Here is a 16,905-nt window from a genome sequence, read left to right on the forward strand (position 1 = left end):
ACCTAACAGGCTACACTCAACAACAGAAGAGTACACATGGAATATTCTTAAGATTAGATGATATTTTGGACCACAAAACAACTTTTAATAAGTCTGGGAAGATTGAAACCATGCAGGTATCTTTTTTGACTATAATGACGTGAATCTAAGAATCAGTAACACGAAGAAATCTGGAAAATACACAAATATGTGGAAGTTAAACAGCATACTCTTGCACAACCAATCGAACATTGAAGAAATCGCAAGGGAAATTAGAAAATACCTTGAAATGAATGAAAATGAAGACACAGTATAGCAAAAATTATGGCAACAAAAATAATATTTAGAGAGAAATTTATAGCTGTAAAAGTTTATGTTTACAAAGGAAGAAAAATCTGAAATTAGTAACTTAATTGTACTCCTGGAGGCACTTGGAAAAGAAGAGCAAACTAAACCCAAAGCTAACAGAAGGAAGGAAATAATGATCAGAGCAGAAATAAATGAACTAGAAAACAGGAAAATTATAAAGTCAATGAAACCAAAACTGGTTTCTTTGAAAATACCAACAAAAATGACAAACCTTTAACTATATTGACTAAGAAAAACAGAAGATTCAACTTACTAAATCAGAAATTTAAGAGTAGATATTACCACTAACTTTATAGAAATAAAAAGGATTATACAAGAAAATTATGAACCACTATGTATACCACAAACTGGATCGCCTAGATGGAATGGGTAAATTCCTAGAAATGTAAAAACTACAAAAACTGACTCAGGATAAGTAGAAAATCTGAACAGATTTGTAACAAGTAAGGAGATGGAATCAGTAATAAAAATCCTCCCAACAAAGCAAAGTCAGGAATCAGATGGGTTCCCTGTTGAATTTGGTTTAACAGATAAAGAAGAATTAATACCAGTCCTTCTCAAACTCTTTCAAAATACTTAAAAGAAGGCAACACTTGCTGATTCCTACAAGGCCAGCATTACCCTGATTCTGAAGCCAGACAAAGACACTACAAGAGAAGACAACTACAGACCAACATCCTTAATGACTATAGATGCAAAAATCCTCAAAAAACATAGCAAACAGAAGTCAACAATATATTAAAAGGGTTATATACTATGGCCAAGTATGATTTATCCCATGAATGCAAGGGTGACTCAACGTATAAAAATCAGTCAGTGTAATACACCACATTACCAGAATGAAGGAAAAGACCCCACATAATCATCTTAATTAGCTCAGAAAATGCATTTGGTGAAATCCAACACCTTTTCATGATAAAAAAACACACAATAAACTAGGAATAGAAGGGTCTTTCTCAATATAATAAAGGTCAGATGTGACTAAGCTACAATTAATATCACACTCAATGGTGAATAGCTGAAAACATTTCCCCTAAGTTCAGGAACAAAACAAGGATGCCCAACTTTTGCCACTTCAGTTCAAAATTGTATTGGAAGTTCTAGCCAGAGCAATTAGGAAAGACAAAGAAATAAAAAGCTTCCTAATTGGAAAGGAAGACAAAAAACTATCTCTATTTGCAGATAATGTTTTCTATATGGTAAACCCTAAAGAATCCACAAAAAAACTGGCCTAATAAATGAATAATTTCATTTATCATGGCATCCATAATAATAAAATATTTAGGAGTAAATTTAGTCAAGCAAATGCAAGACTTATACACTGAAAATGGCAAAACATTTTTGAAAGAAAGAGGACCTAAATAAATGTAAAGTCATCCTGAGCTTGTGAATTGGAAGACTTAATATTGTTAAGATAATACTACCCAAGTGGGCTACAGATTTGATGCAGTCCCTATTAAAATTCCAGTGGTGGTTTTTGCAGAAATGGAAAATCCATCCTAAAATTCATAAGGAATTTTAAGGGACGTAGAAGAGTCACAGCAATCTTGAATCCAAAGAACAAAGTTGGAGGATTCATACTTCTTTATTTTAAAACTTACTACAAAGGTACAGTAAATAAAACCATGTAATATTAGCATAAGGATTGACATATAGACCAATGGAGTAGAATTGGGAGTCCACAAGTAAACCCTCACATCTGTGGTCAGTTGATTTTTTTTTACCACAGTGGCAAGAACATTCACTGGGGGAAGGAACACTCTTCAAGAAATGGTGCTGGGAAAAGTAGATGTCCACATGCAAAAGAGTGAAACTGGACCCTAACCTTATACCATCGACAAAAATTAATTCTGAAGGGATCAAAGAACTAAATTTAAGAGCTAAAACTGTAAAACTCTATGAAGAATGTATAGGTACAAATCTTCATGACCTTGGATTTAGTAATGGTTTCTTAAATATGACACCAAAAGAATAGGCGAGAAAAGTATAAAACAGATAAGGTGGACTTGATTAAAATTAAAAACTTTTTTTTTCAAATGACATTCTCAAGAGAGTGAACAGACAACCCATAAAATGAGAGAAAATGTGTAGAAATCATATATTTGATAAGAGTTTAATATCCAGAATATATAAAGAACTCTTACCATCCAACAATAACCCCCCCGAACTCAATTGAAAAATTGGCAAAATACTTGAATAGATATTTATCCAAAGGAAAAATACAAATGGCCCTCAAGCACATGAGAAGATGCCCATCATCATTAGTCATTAGAGAATTGCAAATGAAAATCATGAGACATCACTTCACACCTACTCCAATGGATATTAATAATAAAAAAAAAAAGCAAAAACCAGAAAATAAGAAAGTGCAGTATGGAGGTTCCTTAAAAAACTACAAATAGAACTACCATATGACCCAGCAATCCCACTACTGGGCATATACCCTGAGAAAACCATAATTCAAAAAGAGTCATGTACCAAAATGTTTATTGCAGCTCTATTTACAGTAGACCAGAGATGGAAACAACCTAAGTGTCCATCATCGGATGAATGGATAAAGAAGATGTGGCACATACATACAATGGAATATTACTCAGTCATAAAAAGAAATGACATTGAGCTATTTGTAATGAGGTGGATAGACCTAGAGTCTGTCATACAGAGTGAAGTAAGTCAGAAAGAGAAAGACAAATACCGTATGCTAACACGTATAGATGGAATTTAAGGAAAAAAAATGTCATGAAGAACGTAGGGGTAAGACAGGAATAAAGACACAGACCTACTAGAGAATGGACTTGAGGATATGGGGGGGGGGAAGGGTAAGCTGTGACAAAGTGAGAGAGAGGCATGGACATATATACACTACCAAAGGTAAGGTAGATAGCTAGTGGGAAGCAGCCGCATAGCACAGGGAGATCAGCTCAGTGGTTTGTGACCACCTAGAGGGGTGGGATAGGGAGGGTGGGAGGGAGGGAGATGCAAGAGGGAAGAGATATGGGAACATATATATATGTGTAACTGATTCACTTTGTTATAAAGCAGAAACTAACACACCATAACACATCATTGTAAAGCAATTATACTCCAATAAAGATGTAAAAAAAAAAAAGAAAGTGCTTCTTCGGATGTGGAGAAATTTGAATCTTCATACATCGCTAGTGGGAATATAAATGGTGCACATACTGTGGAAGACAGTTTGGTGGTTCCTCAAAAGATTAAACATAGAACTATCATTGGACCCAGGAATTCCACCTAGATGTTTACCCCAAATAATTGAAAACAGTGACTCAAATAGATACTTGTTCACTTATTTTCATTGTATCATTATTCACAATAGCCAAGGGGTAGAAACAACCCAACTGTCCATTAAGAGATGAATGAATGAATGAATGAAATGTATGTCATGCAATGAAATATTATTCAGCCTTATAATGGAGTGAAACACTGTACATGTTACCACATGAATGAACTTTGTAAACATATGCAAAGTTAAGTAGACCAGACACAAAGAACAAATATTATAAGATTCTGCTTATATAAATTACCTAGTATAGGCAAATTCACAGAAACAGAATGTAGGTAGAGGGCTTCAGGGGCTAGGGGAAGTAGGAAATGGGTACTTGTTGCTTAATGGGTAGGGAGTTTCTATTTGGGGTGATGAAAAAGTTTTGGAAAGAGTGGTGTTGGTTGCACAACACTGTGAATATAATGTCACTGAATTATATGCCTAAATATGGTTAAATAGCAGTTTTCATGTTTGATATATTTTACCACAATAAAGGAAAAAAGAAACATTACTTGTTTTTAGATGCTGAATTTCTGTGAGATAAACTAAAATGTCAGTCTCATCTAATCTATCTTTACATGTTCTAGTGATATTCAGTCAACTAAGTAAAGAGCAAGTATGTAACCTTTATGAGTATCTACCATGGGTAGGGCACTGTTCATATATTCCAACTATATGTTGATACATTTAATTTCTCTTTTGATTCACAGCCACTCTGTGAGATAGGAATTATTTCATTTTTATAGATGAGGAAGCAGTTACAGAGAGACCATAAGTAATTTATCTGAGATAAAGTAATAAGTGATAGGGCTGACATTCTTATCCAGGGATGTCTTGAGTTCATACTAAATCCACTTAGCTCATTTCCTCCCCTTTTCAGATTACGTGACACTCATTTTATCCCTATAATGATAAGTGATATTTATAATGAGACTGAGAAACTAGAGATCTTGAAAAGCCTCCTTTATCAAAATGTGTTACATTTAGGTAGTTTAAGAATGTTTTAAGCATTCTGTTTCTAAATTAGCATCACAATTTGCAAAGGGAAGTAAATAATATTTTGGGTACTTTCTATATGACAGGCATTGTATTTTGTGCTTTCATATTTTGTTGTCCAATTTAATCTTCACAGCAGCACTGAGGTATTTCAGGATGAAAAGTTGAATCTTTTGGAAGTTAAGTAACTTGTCCAAGTTCACATAGTTGGGAAGGTATGGAGCCAGTATTCTCATTAAATTTTGCTTGATCTCTGAATCATGTCATGTGGAATCATATCTAGGATTTTAAGCTGGAATTTTCAGTTCAATGACTAGAGAGAAAATTTTCCATCTGTAACTGGGAGTATTGAGCCTTCATATAATTCAAGGAGGCTTCTTTCTGGAAATTTATCTTTATAGTATTGAATACTTCTAAAAAGTTCCCTTCACATGAATCCTAATAAATAGTGTTCTAATAGCTTCCTTCTTTACCCATTAATAATAATAGAGGTATAAAACATTTATTTAGTACTTTTATATGCTTTGCAGTGTGCCTTAATAAGCATTTCCATTTGTGTTATTTTTTTTTAAAATCTTCTCCACAACCCAGTGAGGTATAGGTAGGTATTGTTATAATTCAGCATAAGCCTTCTGGGCCTGAGAATGGAAGTTGGTCAGTTAACTGAAAATCAGTTAAATGATAGAATCACAAAAATCAATATGTACTATAAACATTTTAATTAAAAAATACTATATAACTGTAGATTCATTAGTGAGTCTTCGCGGGGCTCTCACTGTTGTGGCCTCTCTCGTTGCGGAGCACAGGCTCCGGACGCACAGGCTCCGGACGCACAAGCCCAGCGGCCATGGGTCACGGGCCCAGCCGCTCCATGGCACGTGGGATCCTCCAGGACCGGGGCAGGAACCCATGTCCCCTGCATCGGCAGGCGGACTCCCAACCACTGTGCCACCAGGGAAGCCCTATTAGTGAGTCTTTTGATATAGGGTCAGGGCCTTTTTCTTGAGTTAGAGACAGCTAGTTAGAATTTGACTTTATTTTACTTAAACTATATCAATGATGTGGCACCCATGATTTTCAGTTGTTTTTTTTTTTTAAATTGAAGTGGGACAGGTAGTCACTACTTATGAAGGAATATGGGTGCAACTTGTTTTAGAATATGATTTTCCCAATATTTTATAACTTTATAGTTGTCACTGAAAACTAATTCATCAGCACTTTTTTATGGCTTTCATTGAACATAAAACATTCAACCTACTTTTTTTAGCAAGAGCTTTCTTTTTCCTTCTCATTTGTTGGTTTATTTAATATCTAATGTAATTATGTTATAATAATTATAATTAGAAAAAACAGATTTGGGAAGAAATATCACTTTCTCTTGACTGTTTTTTTAATCTCAGGTTTTATTGACATTTGCTGTTTCATTGTGTTGATTTTTTTTACTGTGGCAAAATCTACATAATATTTACCATTTTAACAGCTTTTGAGTGTGCAATTCCAGTGACTTTAAGTACGTTCACAATGTTGTGTAACCATCGTAGGCTCTCTTCTAATTTCTAATTAGCATACTTTCTGGGCCTATCTAGCTACCTCCTGTAAGTAGAATCATACAATGTTAACTCTTGTGTCTGGCTTATTTCACTTGCATAATGTTTTCAGTGTTTATCTATGTTGTAGCATATATCAGTTTCATTCCATTTTATGGCTGAATAATATTCTAGTGTATGTATAAACCATATTTTTTTCTACTCATCTGTTGATGGCTTCCCATGTTTTTAAAGTTAAGCTGCAAAAGTTTTAATCACAGTATTTTAAAATTTGAAACATTTATAATAAGTAACAAATGTTTCTATGTACTGGTGCTAAAATAGCATTTTTGCTGGTTTTCTAAAAGATAAAAAAATCTTTTTAGTGTGTAACAAATTAATCAAGTGATTATTCCATGTATGTTCTCAATTTTCATTTACTCTTGAGTTATAATTATACATCATGCTAGTACAACTAAAAAATAGTATTGGTACACATTTTGGGAGCTTATGTAGCATATTTTCATTGTATTAAATGGAATGTTCTTTAAATGAGGCAAAGTTAGACAATATAAATCTAGGAGAAAGATTCAAATTTGAGTCCTTAAAGAGGGTCAGATGAGTGGCAGTTTGAAAAATTTGCTTTGCTTTCTTTCATATCTCATTGTCTGTGCTACTCTACTCCAAACGATGAAACTAATGAATCAAATTATGAAATTGTCATTTTTATGATTTCACAAACATGAATAGTTAGCATAGTTGGGTGAAGTTACTAGAAGATACGGTTTGGGTTTTCTTCACTGTTTTCTTTTGCATGTGTATAATAGTGACAGTGGTGACATACTGGGAATGGAAAGTAGGAGGAACAATTTCCCTCTTCTGTTGAAGGTGGCATACCTCGTGTTTTAAAAATATGTCCTTAATACTGGTTTTGAGCAGATTTCATGTGACATTGGAAGACCTAATCTTATTTTTACCCCAGTGGGTCCCATGTTCTGGTTTCAGTTATCTAAATTCTTTGTCGAAGTATATTCTTCCTAAGGTGTTTGTTTTATTACAAAACTAATCCAGTAACAACATATAGCTTGCTAAAACAAATTCTCTTTTGTAAATTCTCAAGGGTGGTGTGCAAAATTTTAATTAAATTTTGAGATGCTGGGAAATTCACCTCCAAATATTTTATAGAAAAATTTGAAAAATACCTTTGGAGTTCTTGAGCAAAATTGTGAATAATCTTAAAGGATTATTAACAAAGAAGAAAAGAATAAATCAAAGACAGTCCTTTTTATATTATGTTCATTTACTCTAGTCCATTTTCAGTTCTAATTACTGTCATGTGCTAAAATGAACCATGGATTAATAGGTGGACTAGCTTCATTTAAGTGATAAAGTGGCTACTAACACCCTTTTCATTAAATGATTTCCTTCAGGGTTGACTGATGGGTGCCCTTGACATATTAATTAGAGTTAGAGGAAGGCTTCTATTACTGTCCATCTGACTTGCACCTTTCCTAGGGAACTGGATATTGGACTTGTATTGATAAAGATTCAGAACCTCTTAAATGACATACTGGGGTTCTATGTCTTAGGTAACTAAGACCATTTACTTGGTGAAGAGTGAGAGTTAGGATTGGACCTGGCATGAGTGTCAGGTGCAAATAGCAATGAAGGACAGGCTGGGTGTGAATGGATAGGTGTGGTTGGAGCTAAAATTTCACAAGGTTGATAACCTCTCTTACCTGGAAGGGCCCTCAGGGAGGAGTTTTCCAGTATCCAACCAAGGTGAGTGGTGGTATTCATCCTGTCAATATCAGCCAGATAGGTATTCTTATCTTATGATGAGTAGTTATTATTTCAGAATGTTCTTTGGTAAAGTAGAAAGTATTATGGAGGTAGTTTTGAGGTGTTTGTAGATCCTTTAGCTGTAGTGACTTTCTGCTGGGATAAGGTAAGAGTTAAGGACGGGGGGACTTCCCTGGCGTTCCAGTGGTTAAGACTTCACCCTCCAGTGCAGGGGGTGTGGGTTCAATCCCTGGTCGGGGAACTAAGATCCCACATGCCTCACGGCCAAAAAACCAAAACATAAAAAAACACAGAAGCAGTATTGTAAGAAATTCAATAAAGACTTTAAAAATGGTCCACATCAAAAAAAAAAAAAAAAAAAGAGTTAATGGCGGTAAACTTGATACAGGAAGAGATCACCTGGCTGGTGCACTAAGTGTTGAAGTCTCTTTATTGCTCCAGCATCTCAATAAATTGACAAATAAGACACTGGAATAGTGACAGAGGAAAAATATCAACTTTATTACACAGAAAGGCTAGATTGGGAATGTTGCTTAGTAATAGAGCTAAATAGGCTTGTTAACTCAAACGCTGGAGTTTGGCCAGGGGACCCCGTCGTCATCTACTAGGCTGGACCAGCAGTGTCCTGCAAATGTAGAAGTAGATGCTTGCTCCTTGTGGGCAGTTTGTTCTCAAGCGGAAAAAAGATAGAGATGAACTGAACATGTTCAGCTTATTAAATACAAACTAATCAGTGTAGAGACCAGAAGTTAGACCAGTTGAACTCCTTCCAGAAGAAGGAAGCAGTGGTAGATAAGAAGCATTTGCCGTCTATGTCTGTATGTATTTTCTTGATTTATCCATTTTAGACCATCCCAGGGGTCCCCAACCCCCGGGCCGCACAGCAGGAGGTGAGCAGCAGGTGAGTGAAGCTTTATCTGCCACTTACTATCACTCCCCATCGCTCGTATTACCACCTGAACCTCCCTCCCCTGCATCCGTGGGAAAATTGTCTTCCACGAAACCGGTCCCTGGTGCCAAAAAGGTTGCGGACCGCTGAGCTCTGCTATTTCCTTGCTATGGAAAGATGAGGATTTAGCTCACTATCCTTTTCTATCTCCTATGCCCTCATTGTGTCAAAATAATTCTGTTATAATTTTGATTAAATAAGTATTCAGTATTTACGTTTTATAATTACCTACCTTTCTTTTCCCTCTGGAATTTTGTTTTTATTGGAATGAATAAATGTCTTTTTGTCCTCATTTAGTTTACTTAGTTTTTATATCTTATTAGTGATGGGGTCCACAGCTTTCCCCCAGTTGCTTTAGTATACCTATATGTATTTACTTAGTCGAATTTATTTTCTTAAAGTAGACAGCAGTCTGTATATAACTACTCTTGCTTTAATGGTCATCTTAGTATCTTATCTTCACCCTTATTCTTAATGTTTTCCTCACCTTGCTGTTCTATTAGATGTCCTATTACCTAGATGTCATGTGTTCTTTCTCTTGATGTATTCTCATGTTTTGTAGAGCACAGATTGTAATAGCTTCCTGATAAAGAATATATGGGAGGTACATCTTTTGAGAACTTGCATGTCTGAAAATGTCTCTGTTCTACCCTCACACTTAATTCATAGTCTGAATCCTGAGTACAGTATTCTAGGTTTGAAATAAGTATTCTTAAATAATTAAGAAGTTTGTTGCCTTTTTTATCCTTAATCCTCTGTATGAAATCTGATTCTCACTAGAAGTCTAGAATATTTTTTTATACCTACGATTGTGAAATTTTATGATGAGTTGCCTTGGTACAGGTCTGCTTTTGTCATTTGTATTGGACATATGAGTGAGTCCTTTTAGTCTGGAAGTCTATATCCTTTCATCTTGGAACATTTTATAGAATTATTTCTTTTAATTCCTGCATTTTCACTGTATAAACTTTCACATCCCCACATTTTCTGGAGTGTGCTTCTGCTGTCAGCTGTGCATGGCATACCGCAAAGACCCTATGGTTTACTCCCTGCAGTGAACTCCAGTCTTTTGCTATTGTGGGAGAGTGGGCAGGGGCAGGCTGTGCAGAAATGAGGAGGTGATCTGAGTGGTTAACTACTTCTTAAGTAGACTTTCAAGAATCCTGGTGGTTTTAAGACCAACCTCGCCCTCACTGCCAGACATATGTGAGCTTATTGGGAGTTTTGTAGTGATTATCATATTGCTTTTCTGCTTTCCCCACTATTGGCTTTGGATTCAGCTTTCTGGCGTCTAAGTAACATGCCATTGTATGTTCTAGAAATCTATGTGCCTCTTTAATGCATTATAAGATCTGGTAGTAGATCTAATAAACATGATGAATATTGAACAAAAATGATATTTCACTATCTGCAATAACAGTAGTGTTATATGAAATTATCTTTGATTTCTGTTGTTTACAGAGTCACACATACTGCTAAACTACTGTGATTTTCTGTTTAATAAGTGAAAGAAAAGCTAAAGTTCATTTAGAGAATAGTAAGAAAATTAAAATGTACTCTTTTTTTTTTCTTATCCATTTTCCTGGAATCCCTCATTTCCACCTGTGGACCAATTTAGAACTCTTGAATTAAGTAGAACATGGTGGTATATGAGACCATAATCATAGTTTCCTTTATTTGTCCATTTTTCAAAGAGGCCTCTTTACAATGAATAACTCTGATCAGCCTTTTCATTCATTCAACAAATATTTACTAGGTATCAGCTGACTGTAAGACACTGGGCACCAGGCCTATGTTAGTTAAACAAGCTTCTGTCTTCATGGAGTTCACATTTCTAGTGGAATATATAATTGGTTATAGTGTTACCTAGATTAAAATAAGATGGCTTGTATATATCACCACCCCTGGAAAAACTAACTGAAATTGCATATCTTTCTGATAATATCATTACTTTACTTGAAACAGGACCTGAAAGTTTTTATTACAAAAATAATATTTATTTTTAAAAAGATATAAGAAGACTGATAGAAAAAAAGAACAGTACCCATTATTGCACTGATCAGAAATAACCACTGTAAACACCTTGGTGTATATTTTATCTCTTTTCTATATACATGTGTATAATTAAATATGTATATTATATTTAAATGTGCCTAATTTGTTTATAAAAATTGAATTTATTATAAAAACATGTACAGTTTTTATTTGTCAAGTGTTTACTTCAATTTAATGGCTATATAATACTCAATTTTACGAAAACACCATAATTTATAACTTTAGGTTTTCTGTATTTCACTATTAAAAAAAAAATTCTTGTGCTAATTTCTTGTAGCTAAATCTTACCAAACACCTTTAGTTAATTATTCCAGTAGTCTTTATGAATAATTTTAAATATATGGAAAATTTGAAAGAATTTTACAGTGAACACCCGTATACCCACTACATAGATTGTATAATTAACATTGTAGTATGTTGACTTTACTATGTTATCTATCCAATTATCCATCCCTCTTACATTTTTTGGTAAATATTTAGAAGCTGAGTCATATAATTTTCAGGCAAATTTTATAAAATTTTTTCATTTATGCTAACTAGCCCTCCAAGAAGATTTTTAGTACTAATTTACACTCTTACCAGTGGTGTATCAGCACACTTTGAACCCTTGCCAAACTGGATTTTATTGTCTTAATGTAATTTTTTAGACAATTTTTGATATATAGGTTTTTAGTAAAGTTTCTTATTTTATCTCTAAGATTACTTTCTTTATATGTAATACTTATAAAACATTTATTTATAGTTTGCTTTGATCATCTAATTTCTACTGTAGATTTTGAAAAGAAATTATATAATTTGTTCTTTGTTGTACTTAATGTTTTTTAAGGGGAACATTGTATCTGTTCAGTAGCTATTTAAGGTACACTTGAGATTTCAATCAGGAAATCACTAGTCCTTTTTTTTTTTTTAGTTTATGCAATAAGTGTGTAAATAAGTATTAACTAGAATACTGGCTATAGCATATTCAGTCTTTTTTCTCTTTCACAGAATAAATGGGCCGATGGAGAAAAATGATACATTGGGGCAATCAGAACTAGAAGTAGAATCTCCTGAATTAAATATTCGTTCACTCACTGGACCTTTGTCTCACTTCTTGGACCTTGGTTTTATTCCTTGGACCTGTGTTCCACTCAGTCTAACACTATGACTGATAAAAAGACTCAAGAGAAATTAAGACATGAATTTGAAGTGTTATGGAATCTAGGCACCTAGGTGGGCATATAGTATGTGAGGCAGTTGAAGCAAGGAGATAATTAGAAGGTGAAAAGGCTTACACAACACTATTTTAAATGATAGATTGCCTACATTCTATTTTAAGAGTAATTTATAAACAATTATTTAACTTTGATATGGCTATTTAAAAAAATTATGTGGAAATCCCACTAGAAATATGTCACCTTTGTTATTTTTGGAGCATTCAGTCAAATCTCTTTGTTTACAGCTGGGCTCAAAATGCAGAGAACTCAAAGATATTCATTTCGGCCAGTGTTACAAGATCTCAGATGAAGGCATGATCGTCATAGCTAAGGGCTGTCTGAAATTACAAAGAATATACATGCAGGAAAACAAATTAGTAAGTACTTGTTACCATTCTTGTGTTTTTCATTTTGTTTCTAACTCTTGAATTCCTTATAACTTAGCTTATAAATTTTTTTCTACTTATTTTTTTGGGATGGTTTAGAGGCAGATTCTACTTAAAAGCAAGAATCTTCTCAAAACAATGATTTGTATAAATTGATTTTATAACTGTGTGGGTGCTTATATGTGGTACTTACATGTTAAAAATTCTTCATTAGCATGTGCTAATGTGTTTTTTTCTAAACTCTGACAGTGGAAAAAATTAATTTGAAAAAATTAAATTTGGCTGCCAAATATAAGTATGTAGTTGTCGTTCCTTCTGATTCCCCTAGGGATTGTAGTAATTTTAGATAGTTAGGAATTTTTAGTATTCGGGAAGATGTATGCTTGTGAAATAGAGCCTTTCACTTAGTATGGTGTAAAATGGGACTCGGTAAATTGAGACAGATAATCTTGTTTTTAGTTGTAAAGACTACTAGTTTAGTTACATAGGTTTTATATTATATTTTAAGCACATGTGTAGGTAACTCATTTACACTTATTGTATATTATAAATATATTTAAAGCCATGTGATTTTCTCTTATTGAGATATACTTTATATATCATAAAATTCACCTTTTTAAAGTGTACAGTTCAGTGTTTGTTAGTATATTCACAGAGTTGTGCAGTCATCATCACTAATTCTAGAACAGTTTTATTATCCCAAAAAGAAACCCTGTGCCTATTAGCTGTCACTCTTCATTTCCCCTTCCTCTAGCCCATGGCAACTGGTAATCTACTTTCTGTGGACTTTTGTCTGTTCCAGACATTTCATATAAATAGAATCACACAATATGTGGTCTTCTGGGTCTGCCTTCTTTTACATACCATATTTTTTCAAAGTTCATTCCTATTGTAGGATATATCAGAGCTTCATTCCTTTTTATGGCTGAATAATATTCCAAATCCATTTAATTTTGCTTTGATAGGTATATAGTACAGGTTAACAGAAAAAGTTGTCACTGGGGAGGCATTAGTAGAGTTCTCAATGTTGAAAAATACTGTACGTTAAAATGTAGGCAAGGTGGTCCTGAATATGTATATTTACAAAGAAGATTTGCTTTTTAACTGTATCTTCAAAATAATGAGATCTTTTTGTTGCCTCTTGGAGTTAGTTTACAAAATTTGATAAATACCTCTCACATATTAATGTAAGTTTTGAAAGGTCTCTGGAAGCCTCAGCACTTAAAGTGAGACAACGCTTTTTTTTTTTTAAAGATTGCAGTTAGAAAAGTTGAAATACTATGAATTAAAAGTAAACACTTTTATTACCATGTAGAATTATCTTTTTCTGTGAAATTACACAGTAAAAATACTTCCTATTCCTGTTCACATTTAATACAAATTTAATAATCACTCCTGAGGCATTGTGTTCTTGTGGATAGAGTAAGGTCTTCTGGGTAAGAGAGAATGAATTTTTGAATCCCAGTATCCATTTACTTGCATTGTGACCTTGGGAAAGTTACTTAAGATCTTTGAACCTCCTTTGCAAATGGGGTTATTAGTATTTGTATTTTTGCAGGTTGTGGTTTTGAGGAATAAATGATATAATGTCCTTAAATTGTCTAGTATAAACTCTGACTCATAGAAGACAATAAAAAACTAGTAGTCTTTATGAGAACTTGACCATATTTGTTGTCCATTGGTTTCCACTTTACACTCAAGATAAATTAAAAGGTGGTAATCCCAGCTTACAATTTTTATATTTCTCACATAATGGGAATATTTGTTGAGTGATTAATATTTGTTTTCTTGTTGAGCAAAACCAGAAAAACATTTTTCTTGACACATTAAAAATTTTGGTCAGTGGTTTTTCAAAAGAATTAAACCATATGTTTTGAAGGTTCTAGTTATGTTCAAATTTCTTTAATATTGTGGTCCATTAGAAAGTTGTTATATACTTAAATGCTAAGGGAATCAGTTTCCTATGTAGTGTTATTCAGTAAACATTTTGATTTCATTGCAAATTAGAAGTGATTTTGCTAAATCTTAAGTAAAGTTCAGTTCAATGAAATTCTTGCAGTTTAAGGTTTTTAGAAAGGGAAATTTAGAATAGTATGAGCTCTTTCTGTTGGACAGTTGAGCTGTTGATAACTGGTCTCCCATAGGAACTTTAGTTTGTATTTTTAGAATTTATGAAATAAGGAGAAATATTTGAATTACTTGCAAAGCTACAATTTTAAGTAGATTGGGTTTTTTCACTCTGAGATGTATTATTGTTAGTCCTTTAATGACAAATATTTTTAAAAGGGTGAGTAGAAATAATAGTCTGATTAAAGGCAAATAATATTTATATATGCATATATATAATTATACCGTATATTTAATTACAGACAGGAAATAATAAACATCATTAAATAGGACAAACAACTAATAGAAATATTCAGTACTCAGGAGAATATTGTGTCTGAAAGGATGCCAACAGAACTTTACCTGTGCAGATATTGATCATTAGCTAAATTATTTCACTAATTCTCTTATCAGTCTTCTCAAAAAGAATCTTCTCAAAATAGTATTAGAGTTTTATTGTGTAGCCTAAAAATAATCATAGCATAGTGCTTTTTTAAAGTATAAACTTTGCTGACTTTAAAACATCAAATTGGTTGTTTTTATATATGTTGACAGTATATGACTAAGTATACATTTTTTTCATATTATATCTTGGCCTTTAGATGGCAGCATTGTCTTTGTATATTTCAGTGACATAGCTTTTGTGTCCTTGATGTAACTATAAAGATAAAATGCTTGTACATGGTTTCTGCAGATATTTATGGTTTATTTTTAATTTTGTCCTTTAGATGGTTTTAGGGAAATTTTCTTTAAAAATATGAAATAATAGTTGCATCTAGAGTGTTACAAGGTGAACTTGCTATCTTACACAAAGTAGCAAGATACTTGAATATTCTTATTTGTGGCACTGTAAGTAAGGTACACTTTAGCATAGGGAAAGGATTCCTGTATTTATCACAAGGAGTTTTATTCAGGTGGAAAGAGGACAATGATCTGACATCTTAGTACTCAAATGATTTATGGTGAGGCAAATAATTGAGGACATACATGTAAAATCTTACCCCCAAAGAGTGAGTTTTTGTTTTAGTAATTTTTGAGTGAGACAACTGCCATGCACCTACATGGATGTATTTTTCATTTGCTATAAAACTGTTGTATAGACTATAAAAACAGATCTGAGGAATACAACTATAGTGAGTGTCTAGCATATTATATCCAACTGTCTGCCGTCTTTATTATTATTATTATTTTTTGCGGTACGTGGGCCTCTCACTCTTGTGGCCTCTCTTGTTGCGGAGCACAGGCTCCGGACGCGCAGGCCCAGTGGCCATGGCTCACGGGCCCAGCCGCTCCACGGCATGTGGGATATTCCCGGACCGGGGCACGAACCCGTGTCCCCTGCATCGGCAGGCGGACTCTAACACACTGCGCCACCAGGGAAGCCCATGTCTGCTGTCTTTTAGCTATAGCATTTATATCACTTCTGTGCAGTACTGGCTACAAAATTATTTTAAAGGCATGTTTAGTTTGTGTGTATAGTTATTGATGATCTAGAAACTTCATTAAGTATATTTTCTCTGCTTCCTTACTGTCCTTCCTCCAGATTCTGCTTCTCTACTTTTTGGACAGAAGCTCTTTGGTCTGCTTTTTTTAAAAACATTTTTATTGGAGTATAATTGCTTTACAATGTTGTGTTAGTTTCTGCTGTATAACAAAGTAAATCAGCTACACGTATACTTATATCCCCATATCCCCTCCCTCTTGCGTCTCCCTCCCACCTTCCCTATCCCACCCCTCTAGGTGGTCACAAAGCACCGAGCTGATCTCCCTGTGCTATGTGGCTGCTTCCCACTAGCTATCTATTTTACATTTGGTAGTGTATATATGTCAGTGCTACTCTCTCACTTCATCCCAGCTTACCCTTCCCTCTCCCTGTGTCCTCAAGTCCATTCCCTACATCTTGGGCAGCTTTTTATTTGGCTGTAAAATGATGGGGTCAGATAGATTATCTATATTTGTTATCCAACCTGATGTTTTAAAGTACTAGGATTTTACGATTTTGAAAATGGCTTCTATGCTAAGTTCTAGGGTCAGCATATTTGATAGAGATCTCTATGTCTTATATTTATTTGGCTTATTTTATTTTATTTTTTTTTGGCTTTTTTTTTTAATACCTTCTACTGTGTAGAGTTGAGTTATGAAACTAGTATAGATTTCTGAGTTACCCAAGAAAGTAGTAATGTATTATGAATAGATTTTAGAAAGTTTTAGGGAAATGTTAAATGTTTTCTGGTTAAAATTTGATTTCCCAATG

At 33.8% G+C, this 16,905-nt stretch overlaps 1 protein-coding gene across 7 annotated transcripts in view; it reads left to right on the forward strand.

The window, feature by feature from the left end:
• Positions 1 to 16,905, forward strand: part of FBXL17 (F-box and leucine rich repeat protein 17) — a 476,179-nt gene that overhangs the window by 20,992 nt on the left and 438,282 nt on the right. For all 7 annotated transcript variants that reach the window (XM_033423742.2, XM_033423739.2, XM_033423741.2 and 4 more), the window contains one exon: positions 12,405 to 12,536. In XM_033423742.2, coding sequence (XP_033279633.1) covers positions 12,405 to 12,536 — 132 coding nt within the window. The remainder of the gene's footprint in view (positions 1 to 12,404; positions 12,537 to 16,905) is intronic.

The sequence above is a fragment of the Orcinus orca genome, chromosome 3, assembly GCF_937001465.1.
Source record: "Orcinus orca chromosome 3, mOrcOrc1.1, whole genome shotgun sequence".
NCBI lineage: Eukaryota > Metazoa > Chordata > Mammalia > Artiodactyla > Delphinidae > Orcinus > Orcinus orca.